Here is a 12,530-nt window from a genome sequence, read left to right on the forward strand (position 1 = left end):
CCTCCTGCTCCTGACCCTCCCAGCCATACAGGCCCCCAGAGGGGCAGATGCACCAGGGCTCGCTCTGGGGTCCACAGAACTGAGTGTAATCCCAGCTCCACACTGCACAGCTAGCTACCGACGCTCTGTGCCTTGGTTTCCTCCCCTACCAGTGGGTCACTAACAGCCCCCCTCTCCGTCCAGCGATACCAATAACACAGGTAAAGAGTTTTGCTTGGTGAGCACCCATTAACCACGGCAACTGGGTAACTATGTTCCAAGATGGCCCAAGATGGATGGGTGTCACCAGCGTTTTCCTCTGGCCAGTGTGCCATGTGCACTGGGCGCTGCTGGGCGTGCAGTTGTCTAGTCTGCTGGAGCTGCTGTAAACACATACCGCACACTAGATGTGTGCACCTAGTATCATGTCAGCTTGGAGGCTAGTAGTCCACAATTAGGGGTCAGCAGGGCCAGGCTTCCTCTGAAGTCTAAAGGGTTCTGGCAGGGCCCTGTAATCCATGACAATCCTTCTAGCTCTGCCTCGGTACATGTCTGTCTGTCTATCTGTCTGTCTCTCTCTCTCTCTCTCTCTCTCTCTGTCTTACTGTGTCTGCAACAGCAGTCATTGAACTAAGGGCCCACCGTAATGCAGCCTGGCCTCATCTTAACTAATAATATATTCAAGGCTCTTGCCTTCCAGTACGAGTGAGGACTTGACCACATCAAATCTGGTTCTTCCCAGGGTCGGCTCCACCAGCAAACCTGTGTAGAGGGAAGCAGGGAGTAAGATGCTCTCCTCCTGGTGGGATGCTCGATACAGAAGCACTTTGTGGGTCCTGCACTTGTGGGGGTGTCTCCTGTCTTCCAGGGGTCACCAGGCCAGCAAAGAGCCCAGTGTAAAGGACCACTGCACAAACATGGCCTTGGGGAGAGTCACTGGCTTTGCCTGGAAGGTTGGAGGTGTGGCGTCAGGAGCTGAGGCCCAAAGAGGAACAGGGATGTTCCCAGCTAGGGGTTAGAGGCCTGGCTAGCCTGGCAGAGTCGGCCCTCTGGCCACAGGAGACCATTAAAACAAATAACTAAGGGGGTTAAATGGTAACTTTAATCTTATATATATCATATATATGTGTTATCACAATTATATTTTAGAAATAAAAATCCAACAGCAATGACTAGTGGCAAATCCGCACCTACCCTGACCCTGAGGCCCCTGCTGTGCATATCTCCAAAAGCGAGGAGTGCACGTGCTGGCCCGGCAGCATCCCGGGAAGAGCCGCACTGTCCACCCGCAGGAGATCAAAGACCAATGGCTTTCCATCCACCGTGCGGCGCCTAGGAAGCCAGACCCCAGAAGTCCGCGGGCTGGCGCGAGACCCGGGGCGAGCTTGCAGGCTGGTTGGTGAGGGCGCACCGGCCCGGCAAAGGTACCCACGTGGCGCGGACCCCGCACTCCTGCGGCCAGCCCCGCCCGCGAGGCCGCCACGGAGCCCAGCCAATCTGCAGCCAGCCCAGCCGGGTCACTTAATGAGGGCCTCCGTCACCTAGGCTGACCACTATCGTCCAATGGGAGCGCGGCTCTGCGGTGACCAATGAAAAGCAACCTTACATTTCCTGCGACGGACCGAGCCTCCGCAACGCTTCCGCAATGGACGCCTCGCTCCGAATGCCGGTTGGCGACCTTCCAGCCAATCACCGTGGCGCCCCTAGCCCGACGGCCAATGGCCTCCCGTCTCCCCGCGCTGCCCCGCGCCGGTTGGCGCCGAGAGCCTGCAGCCCGCGGGAGGCGGGGGCGGATTGGCGCAAGCAGCGTCCAATGAGCGGCGCGCGTGCGGCGCCGGGCCAATGGGCGCGCAGGGGGCGTGGCAGGCGCCGCGGCGGGCGGCTGCGAGGAGCAGCCAGTGGCGGCGGCGGCGGCGGCGGCGGCCGGTGGCGGCGGGCGGCCATGGCGGCGGCGGAGGCCGGCGGTGACGACGCCCGCTGCGTGCGGCTGAGCGCCGAGCGGGCCCGGGCGCTGCTGGCCGACGTGGACACGCTGCTGTTCGACTGCGACGGCGTGCTGTGGCGCGGCGAGACGGCGGTGCCCGGTGCGCCCGAGGCGCTGAGGGCGCTGCGGGCCCGCGGCAAGCGCTTGGGCTTCATCACGAACAACAGCAGCAAGACGCGCGCGGCCTACGCCGAGAAGCTGCGGCGCCTGGGCTTCGGCGGCCCGGCGGGGCCCGGCGCGGGCCGCGAGGTTTTCGGCACGGCCTACTGCACGGCCCTCTACCTGCGCCAGCGCCTGGCGGGCGCGCCGGGCCCCAAGGCCTACGTGCTGGGCAGCCCGGCCCTGGCGGCCGAGCTGGAGGCCGTGGGCGTCACCTGCCTGGGCGTGGGGCCCGAACCGCTGCAGGGCGACGGCCCCGGCGACTGGCTGACGGCGCCGCTGGAGCCCGGCGTGCGCGCGGTGGTGGTGGGCTTCGACCCGCACTTCAGCTATATGAAGCTCCTCCAGGCCGTGCGCTACCTGCAGCAGCCCGGCTGCCTGCTCGTGGGCACCAACATGGACAACCGGCTCCCGCTCGAGAACGGCCGCTTCATCGCGGGTCGGTGCGCCCCGCGGGGGGCGGGAGGCGGCCCCGGGCCGGGCGGGCCGTGCCACCCGCCCCGCACAGCGGCCCCGCCGCGCTCTGACCCCGGGCGCTCCCTCTCTGCCTCCCTCTCCGCCCCGCAGGTACCGGCTGCCTGGTGCGCGCCGTGGAGATGGCCGCGCAGCGCCAGGCCGATGTCATAGGCAAGCCCAGCCGCTTCATCTTCGACTGCGTGTCTCAGGAGTACGGCATCAACCCCGAGCGCACCGTCATGGTGGGGGACAGGCTGGACACGGACATCCTCCTGGGCGTCACTTGTGGCCTGAAGACCGTCCTGACTCTCACTGGAGTCTCCACCCTCGAGGACGTCAAGAGCAATCAGGAAAGTGACAGCCTGGCCAAGAAGAAAATGGTCCCTGATTTCTACGTTGACAGCATAGCCGACCTTCTGCCCGCCCTTCAAGGTTAAAGATTTAGTGTCTTTAACCTCCAGAATAAAAAAAAAATTGAATATCAGTTACCCCAATTCATAGCTGAGGCTTAAGCCTCCACTTAGCCAGTTGGCTTCAAAAAAGTACTGTGAGCTAAGCAGAGGCATTAGTTGTTACCTTGTGAGTAAACGTTTGGGGCTGATTGTGTTTACAGATGCTTGTATTTTAAGATGCACTTTTAAGCTTGGAGGCCATGGTTGGGGTCCAGGGCCTTGGGTGCTGTTGGCAAGGGTGGCTCAGTATGGCTTTGGGACCTGCTGCTAGGATTGAGGTGGGTCTGGGGCTGTGTGTCATGTGTTTTGTTGAGAAATTCGTTCAGGGATGAAGCCCCTTTGCAGGGTAGTGGGGGCTGGTCATCGCAACTGTTGAGAAGGTTACAGAGCCCGCCAGGGCGGTGTCAGCGTGGGCCTCCAGCAGAGGGGCCTACCACTGCCTCCAGACTTCTTGTGTGGATGGCAGGAATGGAGGAGGGGCCTCTTTTCCAGGGGGGGCATCTCGCTGCTCTGGGGTGTGGGGCGCTGAGCTCTGCCCCTGTCCCCACTTCCTCGAAAACCGCTGTGATGTCACAATTAAGTGTCTGTTCCGTTTCAGATCCCCAGGGCTGCGCCCCACGCACAGTTGCATAGTTCTGTAAGTCATCCTGGCCAAGCATCGGCTGTCTCACATGCGCTTTTAAATCCAGTGACTTTTACTGAGTATGTCACATTGGTGGCCGAGCAGCCGGGAGGGTGCAATGCTGAATTCTGGACTTGGGGTCAGGGCGCTCAGAGCAGTGCTGGCACCAAAAATCTTTGTAAGCTTTCTGAGGACTTTGTCAAGCCCTGGGATTGATATCAAATGTGTTGATTAATAGCTGTGCTCTGTCTCGTAGGGGAATTCCCACTGGAGAAGCCTCGAGCCCCGCAGCCAGGGGCACAGTCTCAGGCGTGTGCAGGCCAAGGATTGCCTTCACCCAGGGCACCCTCTGAGGGCGGCAAGGGGGAGGTTTCTCCAGGAAGCTTGTAAAAAGCCTTGGCCTCTTCCTGTCTTGATGTCCCCTCGGTTGGGGTGGGGGTTAGGGCCACCTGGACTCCCTTGTCTGCCACTGGGAGGTCTGGCAAGGTCTACCAGCCAGCCAAGGGTTCTTGGCAGGGGCCATGACTTTTTCTGTCTGTTCCTTGGCCTGCTGACCTCAGGGGATTGGCCTGACAAGCAGACACTTGTGGGGCAAAGCCTGGGAAGCTGTTCCTTTCAGCCGACTTCTTCCCGGTCCTTTGCCCTGCGCCCAGTGGTGTCCGACCACGGCCCATGACTTCCATCCTAGCACCTAGGGTCACACCTGTCCTCTAGAGTTTTCAGAGCAATAAAGGGCATCCTGAGTCTTCGGCTCTGGGCTCTGGGCTCTGCTGCAGGCTGGTGAGTGGCTGCTCCAGGCGGAACCGCGAGGGAGGCCCGCGCCTGTGCGGTTGGTGGAGCTGACCTTGGCTCTGCGAGGTCGGCTCAAGGTGGGTCTGATATTGAGCAGGCCTGTCAGGGCGTCGTCACCCACACCAGGAGCACGCAGCAGGGCGGCCTCGGCAACCCCCCGCACCTGTCAGGCAGTGGCCAGAGCCCGCACGCCGCCCCCCCTCCCACAGGGCTCACACTGTGTACCCGAACGCATAGTAAACTTTCCAACTTGCTCGACTCCAGGCCTGCCTTTTTCACACCGCGGCGACAGCTGTTCTGGCCTGGGTGGGGGGTGGGGCGGGAGGACTACAAGCAGCAGAAGCCTGTCCCCGGAATTCCAGTTCCCAAGCTGTTACCCTGACCACCTGGCAGCACCCCATTTCAGGCCCTTTACAGAGGGGCCAGCTCTGGACAAAGAACGAGTCCAGAAGGGGAAATCCCAGAGCAGGGGTAGGTCCCAGGTTGTCTGAGACGGCATGCAGTGCTCAGGCAGCGGTGTGGGTGCCGGGCAGTGCTCGGGCAGCAGCGTCAGGCTGCTGGTGTAGCGGGCCAGGGCCCAGGTGATGGCATTCGGTTAGCAGGAAGACAGGGTGGCAGGACCCCAGACCTGGCCTGGCCTCCTGGGGCATGCGGGGTTCTGCGCAGTCTGTGCTCACGGTGGACTGGCCTCTGGTGCTTGCGGTTGGGGTTGCACAGGGGAAGAAGGTAGTGGCCAGGGCCCCCCACCCGTGCCTTGCCAATGTGTTTATTGATGGTTCATTCCCCAGCCTGAGGCTGCCACCCCCTCTTCCCATTCTGGAAGTAGAGGAAACCCAAGAGGAGCAGGCCTTTTCAGGGAACTTCAAATCTGCCCCCAAGCGAACCTGACAAGGTGTAGGGCCCAGGCTCACCGCTGCCAGTCAGCAGGCCGCAACTTCCCCTATGGCCATGCTCCCTGGTCCACACAGGCTGGTTTTCAATAGCCAGGCATGGTGACAAGCCCCTCCAGGTGAGTGGAGGGGGCTGGCCTGGCCCTGACCCAGGTGTCAGATAACCAAGCAAGGGAGGGGAACTGTCATTTGGCTCATCAGAGGCATCCTGGGCCATGGACAATCAGCTCATTGTCGGCAGTGGCTGCAGCATGGAGCAGGGGAACTGCCTCGCTGAGCGCCCCGGGCCTGCTGGGGTGAGTGTCCCCCACCACCCCAGTGCCCTTGCCTGGGACTGTGGCAAGGACCCACCTCCTGCCACACCTACCCTAGGCAAGCCCACCCCAGGGGTCCCTGCTGCACGCCCTACTGACCCCCATGTGTTCCCAGGAGAAAACCAAGTCCAGCTGTGTGAGCTGGAGAGCCCTAGGTCTGTTGCTCCTGCTGGCTGCAGCCACTGCTGGGACTGTGGCCGGGGGGCTGCTCGGCTCTGCCCATGGCCCTGCCAAGGTGAGCCCACCTGAGGTCCTGGGCAGGGGCACGAGCAGTGGGGAGAGAGGAAAAGGCCAGCAGGTCCAGCACCCCAGGGGAACAAGGGGTCAGAGAAGCCAGAACCACTCACATGGGATGGTGGGAGGACCAGCCCCCACAGCCAGACTCAGCTCTGGCCTCCGCCATCCCCCCACCCCCTTGCCACTGCTGCAGGTGCTGCACCTGACCTCCCCAGACTCAAGGGGGTCCCAGTCTAACCAAACCACCCTGGTGGACGTGGCTCAGAAGGTGGTGACCATCGTGGTGACCCCCCCTCGGAGCAACCGCAGCTGGGTGGTGCTGATGGACGGACAGAGTGTGAGTGCACTGAGAGGGACCCCCACCTGTAGTCGGGGAGACCCTGGCATCCAGGGCAGCCCAGTCTCACCTGCTGCCTCCCCAGGGCTGCGTCTGCTACCGCCCCGCGGAACTGCGGGCCTGCTTCCTGCGCCCAATGGAGCCAGGGGATCGGGAGACCCTTCAGCTGTTGGTGGATGCCTCACAGGTGAGCAGCCCCCGCAGAGCTGGGCACCGCGGCCTAGGCCAGACAAAGAGTCCCCTGTACAGCCCAGGCTAGGGGACAGCCGGGGCTCGGGTTTCAGGGGAACAGAAAGCTCTCTCTTCCCTGGCAGAGGCTGCTGACAAGGGCCAAGGGCTGGTCAGTCCTGCAGGTCAGGAGCCAGGACCCACATCGCATGGGGACCCCTGGGGTGCCTGAGCCCTGGTTAGCCAGGAGTTGCTGAGGTGCTCCCTCCTGCCCTCTCTCCCCACGACCCACCAGACTCTTCTCTGCAGGCCCGAGGGTCTCACGGCCCCAGCCAGGACACCCCCTATGCCCAGGAGCTGCTGGCTGTGCTAGGGAGGCATGAGGTGGACCCCACCCAAGTGGGGGCTTCGGTGCAGCAGCTCTGTGCACAGACCCCCATCTACTGGGCCCGCCGAGTGGACGGTGAGTCACGCAGCACATACCTGGCAAGGCTGCATGCAGGGGCCCAGAGCTCCCGCAGGACACTGGGGTGCTGAGGGTGCCCAGCCCAGCTGGGGCCAGGGACCTCTGGGATTCATGGAGCCTCCTCCCCCCAGGGCCCCCAAGGCAGCGGCTGATCTATCTCTGCATCGACATCTGCTTTCCCAGCAACATCTGCGTGTCAGTCTGTTTTTATTACCTACCAGATTAAAGTTCCCAGCCTGGCCCTGGTCTCCACCAGCTGGCCAGCTGGCTGCCAGCACCACAGAGGTCAGCTGGGATGAATAAAGTCCTCCACCCAGCTGTGGCGGTGTTCTCTGTGGCCTCAGGACCCAAGGCATCAGGGGGGAGGGGGGAGCACTAGCTTAGGAAGTGGGCCACCAGCCTCAGGTCCTCTTCAGTGGCTCCAGGCCCAGATATCTCCACAGTCTCAGGTGAACGCAGGCTAGCCCAGCCCAGTCACCTACAGCCAGGCCTGAGCTAGGCCTCCTGAACCCGTCACATCCAGAGAAGCAGGTCTGGGCTGAGAATGCCGCAGGGCAGGCCAGCCTGGTAGGTCAAGGCTGGCCGAGGAGGTCCAGGGTAGCCCAGAGGTCCAGTTGGTCTTGCTGGCAAAGGCTGGCCCATGGGGTGCCCTCGGACCTGGGGGCTGTCCAAGCACATCCAGCTGAGCGCAGCCTGCATCAGTCAGTCCCGACTGACAGGAGGCTGCCTACAATCCTGAGGGGCACAGGCTAGCCCAGCACACTGTCATTGAATGCCAGGCAGACGACAGCTTTCTGGTGGCCTCCATACTCCCTCTTGATCTCTCCAGTCTCCACGCACCAGAGTCGAGCCAAGTTGTCGGAGGAAGCTGGAGGGAGGGAGGAAGAGGTAGCAGCTCTGGGCACAGCCCCAGCCCAGGCAGAACTGGGGGGTCGGTGCCAGGAACCGCAGCAGGGTGGGTTTGGGGTGGGGAAGCAGGGTGGGCAGGGCTCACCTGTGACAATGTACTGCGAGTCTCCGGAGAAGGCACAGCCCCACATCCAGCCACGGGATGACTCCCCAGGGTTGCTGCTCTTGATGCTCAGCTCAGTCATAAGGGAGAAGTTGGACGTCCTCCAGATTTTGCACGTCTGGTCAGCCGAGCAGGTGGCAAGGAGCCTAGGGTGGGGGGTCAGCGTGGGGACAATGGATGTTCTCCAGCAGCTACTCCCACCGATCACTAGGTGGGCCCCGACCCGGCCCCTGAACCCCTGGCAGCCCCTGACCCCAGCCTGGTCCCCAGGTCCCCACACCCACGTGGAGTCAGGGCTGAAGCGGCACTGGAGGGCATAGCGCGTGTGCGCGGGAATCTTGGTCTTGGGGATGAGCTGCGTCACCTCATCGCCGATGCCCCCCGTCAGGTTCCAGACATAGCAGTTTCCCTGTGGGGTAGGAGAGCAGTCACGGGGCACCTGGCAGCCTGCAGTCTGAGCCGGGGTCCAGGGGCTGCCACCCAACAGCAGGGGCCGACTGTGCAGGTGACAGGTCATTCTGATCCTGCCTAAAGGGAGCACACTGGGGACCTGGACCCATCCAAGGGTCATTGCAGCCACCAACAGGCAGCCATGCCCGGCCCACGACACGGGGAGCCTACCTGGAGAATGCTGCTGGCCAGCGGGGCTAGGGAGTGGCGATCAGGGTAGGACGTGGACACCTCAGACAGAGGGGACAGCCCAGACAGATGCACAGAGGAGGGGAGAACACAGAACTCACTGAGGTTTAGCAGAAGCCAAAAGGAGAGTACGAGACCAGAGGAGAGCAGGGGCCACTGCAGCATACTGCAAGCCACGGTCAGGAACCAGGGTATGGCGGGGGCTAAACACAGGGGCGAGGCCAGTAGGCTGGACTGTGGAAGGATATTCAAGTGCCCTTGGAAGAACAGATTGGGGGCTGGGGGAGTCAGAGGGGAGGCCACATTGAGGCTAGGGCCACTGTCAGGCAACGAAGAGGAAGGAAATGGACAGACAGATTCTGAAAACAGATTCACGGTGGAGTGCAAGAGGGTGACCTCGGAACCCACACCCAGGTCTCTGGTTTGGAGGCTGGGTGGCAAAGCACACTTGTTGCGAGGCCTTGGGGGCGATGTGGGCTGGGGCTGCTGAGCCAGCTCCCCCAGCCCCTGGGACTCACAGTGCTGTTCACGGCTGCCATGTAGCTGGCATCAGGGTCAATGTGGGCAGACGTGATGGAGACTTCGGGCTCAGGGATGAGCTGTTCGTTATGGTCGGTTTTCAAGTCCCAGATGTGTATGGCACCACTCTGGTCTCCCACGATGAGCTCTGCCTGGAGTGCAGGTGAGGTGAGGCTGGGCAGAACCTCAGCCCTCCCCCGCCCCAGAGCACCTGGCCCCATGAGGCTCCGTCACCTGGTTGGGGTGCAAGCACACACAGTTGATGGGTGCATTCACCTGGAAGATGCGCTGGCACTGCAGGTTCCGGGACCTGGGGAGGGGGGGGGTGGAGCTTGCCCTCTGTGGCAGGTGTTATGGGTGCCCTGTCTACCTGGCCACCTCATCAGGAAACGCATGGACGAATGCAGAGGGGGAGCTCTTTGGCTCCGTCCTTGCCCCGTCCTGCTTTCTTCACTTCTCTCAAGTCACCTGCACTCAAAGCCCTGCCTCATCCTCTGCATGGCAGGGGCCTATCCCTGAGCCCACACCTCACCTAAGGTCCCAGATCCTGGCGGTGCAGTCCTCCCCGCCTGTGTACATCCAGCGGCCGTCCTCGTGGAAGCCCACCGATGCGATGTTCTTGTTGACACCATCGTAGCTGATGATGGGGTTGGGGTTATTGGAGTTGAGGTCGTACATGCGGATGTGCTGGTAACCTGGGGGCACAGGCCCAACGTTAAGCTGGGCTCTACCCAGAGCCACCCGCCAAAGTCAGGGGTTGAGGGTCAGAGGTACCTGCAGCGGCAATCATGCTGCGGTCTGGCGTGATCTCAAGTGCGTTCACCTGCTGAGCAGGTTAAGGAGGATGCCAGAAAGGGGGCCAGGGGCCCGGAGACCCGCGCGGGGCGGCCTGCATCATGCCCTCCGCAGGCCTTGGTCCGTGCGACCCCCACCCCCACCCGACCTCCACTCCGGGGCCAGCCAGCTGGCCGGCATGCCCAGCCCTGGGGGCGGATACAGAGTCTTGGTGCTGCACGGTGCGGGTGCAGATCCCACTGTGGGCCTGCCAGAACCGCACCGTGTGGTCATAGCCGGCAGTGGCCAGGATGACGGGGTCGCTGCCCACCGTGCCCGGGGAGGTGTTCATGGCGGGGCTGCTGAGGAGACCGCGGCCTGCACAGGGTCGGAACCTGAACGGCAGGGCTCTCAACTGTCAGAGCATCCGGAAAAGCGAAAGGTGTGTGGTACTCAGGGACTGCCCTCTGCATGCGAAGCAGGTGACAGGTTCACTCGGTGCTGCAGGACAGGTCCTGTCGCCCCCATTTTAGAGATAGGTAAACTGAGGCTCAGCGAGGTTCAGGGACAGGCGCGACGGCCGGCGAAGGCACCGCGGGGACCCCAGGGCGCATGCTCCACTCCCCGCCCCAGGCAGCCGGTAGGGACGCCGACCCACACGCGGCCGGCAGGGGGCAGTCGCGCCCGGGACGCCCCTTCTGCCGCAGGGGCGGGCCGCGCATGCGTGGGGGAGCGGACAGGCGAGCGCTGCGGCTGCGCATGCGTACTAGGCGCGACAGGATCTGACGGGCAGGGGCGCCGTCTGGCTGGACCCCCGATTCCCTCGTGCTCCGCCGACCGCCCTGGCGCCGTCTAACCGGCCCGGCTTCCCCCGGCCGCGCCTCCCGGCCACCCGGCAGCCACCTCCCAGCCCTCGTCCCGCGGCCTCCATACCTTACATGCGGCGCCTCTCTCCGCCGTGCTTCAGGACGGCGAGAGGAGCCGGAGCGCGTCGATCGAGGCCGAGGCCGAGCGTAGAGTTATCGATGGGCCTTCAGGGCGAGACCAAAGAGCTGGGGCGGGGGGCCTCGCGGGAGAACCGGAAGGGGCCTGCGCGGGGAGACCAGAGCGGGGGGGGGGGGGGGGGGAGGGGGGGGGGCCCGGCCGTCCCCGGACATGGCACCCGCCCCCCTCCAAGGCCACCCACTCCCCAGGCTTGGCCCCCGCACACCGAGGGACGGAGTTGCCCGGTAAAGTCCAGGCCGGCGTTAAACTTCACTTTCAGGCAAATAACGGATAAGGGTTTCTAGAATTATATTCCATATGTTACGTGGGACAAATGATGCGCGACTCAGGTGAAATCCAAATGACCTGGGAGCCCTGTAGTGTTGTCTTTGCTGGACCTGGCAGCCCTACCCCAGGATCTTTGGGGCCTGTCCAGGCCTGGCCTGACCCTCGGCAACTGCCCCCTCAGCTCAGAGACCCTTCAAAACCTTGTCCCTCTTGCCTCTTGGCCCTGCCCTGCTCTCCACACGCCGTGCATGTGGCCTCTCCCTCCCTCCTGGAGAATCAGAGCCCTGGGGAGGAGCACTCCCACTGCTTCCCTCACACTTAGGACTCAGCCGCCAGCCCCCGCCCCCACCCCCTTCCTTCCTCTGACCACAGAGGAGGCATATCTGGGCCTTCAAGCTAGGCCAAGCCCCCTCCTGTCCACCCAGGCCCGGGGGACCGGGCCTCCTGGGGCCCAGGAGCCTTCCTGTACCTTCCCCACCACCCCTCCCTCCTTCCCCTCAGTCTTGAAGCACCATAAAGCAGCCCCTAAACTCTCTCCAGCTGCCTCTCTCGCCCCCTTCTTCAAAGAGCTGTCCTCACTGCCTTGCTAGTTCCCCTTCCTCAGCTCACCTCCATCCTCTACTCTCCCAACCTGGCTTTCACCCCCAGCTCTCCAGGGGAAATACAAGGCCGCCTGCAGCCTCCCTCTGCCAAGTCCAGTGGATACTTTTCCTTCCGCCTCTTCCCAGTCCTGCCTAGTGGCTGGCAATGCCGCTCCTGAAATGTCCCCTTTCCTGGCTTCCTGAGCTGGTCTCCAGGGGTGGTCTGCTCCTGTGGCTGCCCCCCACTTAGTCTCTTTCTCTGCCCTCCGCCAAAGGCTGGTGCCCTCCAGAGTTCTGTCTGCACACCACACCGTCCCTGGGGGCTCAGGTCCACACCGATCCCGGCTCAGACCGCTTCCTGGGCCTCAGACCTACCCGGCGCAGGTTAGACGTTGCACAGTGGAGGCTCAGGGACATCCCCACTTTCCCTGCCCAAAACAGCCTCCCCTCTGTGTGCCTGCGCCTGCCCCGCATTTCACCCCTTCCCTGCCCCTATGGACCCCAGACGACCCTTCCCTCACCCCAGCAACCTCCCAGCTAGCCTTCCTGTACCAGCTTTCGTCCCCTCTGGTCCATCCTCCACATTGCACGACCATCTTTTTAAACCCTATTAGAGGCCTTGGGGCAGCCTCGTGGCCCTCCAGATCCTTGGTCCGGGGTTTCTCGCCTCGCCTCGCCTCTGCACGGGCCTCCTGGAGTTCACCACACGCTCCTCCTCCCCAGCCCTCGCCACCTACCGGCTCCTGGTCTGCAGCCGGGTTCAGGGCTTCTGAGGGCTTCCTGGGTGTTGGACATGGTGCTCGGCTCTTTGGTGTTAATTGAGGCCAAGTGCATGTAACAGAAAATTAACCATTGCTAATGTTACATTGTACATACG

At 62.9% G+C, this 12,530-nt stretch overlaps 3 protein-coding genes across 10 annotated transcripts; 2 read left to right on the forward strand and 1 right to left on the reverse strand.

Annotated features, from left to right (window-relative positions):
- The first annotated feature begins 1,921 nt into the window (after positions 1-1,921).
- PGP (phosphoglycolate phosphatase) lies at positions 1,922-4,702 on the forward strand. Its single transcript, XM_077142198.1, has 2 exons — positions 1,922-2,561; positions 2,690-4,702. The coding sequence occupies exons 1-2, from the start codon at positions 1,922-1,924 to the stop codon at positions 3,013-3,015; spliced, it is 966 nt and encodes a 321-aa protein (XP_076998313.1). The 3' UTR covers positions 3,016-4,702.
- On the forward strand, positions 3,663-7,404 carry BRICD5 (BRICHOS domain containing 5). Of its 2 annotated transcripts, XM_077142207.1 has the most exons (7): positions 3,663-3,732; positions 5,233-5,630; positions 5,764-5,883; positions 6,079-6,222; positions 6,308-6,409; positions 6,700-6,853; positions 6,988-7,404. In XM_077142207.1, exons 2-7 carry the CDS (start codon positions 5,550-5,552, stop codon positions 7,080-7,082), a joined length of 696 nt encoding a protein of 231 aa, XP_076998322.1. In that variant the 5' UTR covers positions 3,663-3,732; positions 5,233-5,549; the 3' UTR covers positions 7,083-7,404. The 2 variants fall into 2 exon arrangements, with proteins under 2 accessions (XP_076998322.1, XP_076998323.1); XM_077142208.1 differs by lacking the exon at positions 5,764-5,883.
- On the reverse strand, positions 7,047-11,699 carry MLST8 (MTOR associated protein MLST8). 7 transcript variants are annotated; one of them, XM_077142191.1, is made up of 10 exons: positions 11,682-11,699; positions 10,734-10,831; positions 10,024-10,315; positions 9,801-9,852; positions 9,559-9,721; positions 9,261-9,336; positions 9,026-9,178; positions 8,153-8,277; positions 7,851-8,014; positions 7,047-7,724 (listed from the first exon to the last, which is right to left on the reverse strand). In XM_077142191.1, the coding sequence occupies exons 3-10, from the start codon at positions 10,150-10,152 to the stop codon at positions 7,606-7,608; spliced, it is 981 nt and encodes a 326-aa protein (XP_076998306.1). In that variant the 5' UTR covers positions 10,153-10,315; positions 10,734-10,831; positions 11,682-11,699; the 3' UTR covers positions 7,047-7,605. The 7 variants fall into 7 exon arrangements, with proteins under 7 accessions (XP_076998306.1, XP_076998311.1, XP_076998305.1 ...); XM_077142196.1 differs by lacking the exon at positions 11,682-11,699 and having other exon boundaries at positions 9,303-9,336; positions 10,734-10,849; XM_077142190.1 differs by lacking the exon at positions 11,682-11,699 and having other exon boundaries at positions 10,734-10,849.
- Between the last annotated feature and the right edge of the window lie 831 nt (positions 11,700-12,530).

The sequence above is a fragment of the Tamandua tetradactyla genome, chromosome 23 (assembly GCF_023851605.1).
Source record: "Tamandua tetradactyla isolate mTamTet1 chromosome 23, mTamTet1.pri, whole genome shotgun sequence".
NCBI classification, from domain to species: Eukaryota; Metazoa; Chordata; class Mammalia; order Pilosa; family Myrmecophagidae; genus Tamandua; species Tamandua tetradactyla.

Bases quoted from the DNA above. Each gene is read 5' to 3' on its own strand.
- PGP (XM_077142198.1), top strand. From the start codon at position 1,922: ATGGCGGCGGCGGAGGCCGGCGGTGACGACGCCCGCTGCGTGCGGCTG. The intron at 2,562-2,689 runs GTCGGTGCGCCC...TCCGCCCCGCAG, and splicing joins GAACGGCCGCTTCATCGCGG to GTACCGGCTGCCTGGTGCGC.
- MLST8 (XM_077142191.1), bottom strand. From the start codon at position 10,152: ATGAACACCTCCCCGGGCACGGTGGGCAGCGACCCCGTCATCCTGGCC. The intron at 9,853-10,023 runs GTATCCGCCCCC...TAACCTGCTCAG, and splicing joins CCGTGCAGCACCAAGACTCT to CAGGTGAACGCACTTGAGAT. The intron at 8,278-9,025 runs GTGAGTCCCAGG...CCTACCCCACAG, and splicing joins TGGCAGCCGTGAACAGCACT to GGAAACTGCTATGTCTGGAA.
- BRICD5 (XM_077142207.1), top strand. From the start codon at position 5,550: ATGGACAATCAGCTCATTGTCGGCAGTGGCTGCAGCATGGAGCAGGGG. The intron at 5,631-5,763 runs GTGAGTGTCCCC...ATGTGTTCCCAG, and splicing joins AGCGCCCCGGGCCTGCTGGG to GAGAAAACCAAGTCCAGCTG. The intron at 5,884-6,078 runs GTGAGCCCACCT...CCACTGCTGCAG, and splicing joins CTGCCCATGGCCCTGCCAAG to GTGCTGCACCTGACCTCCCC.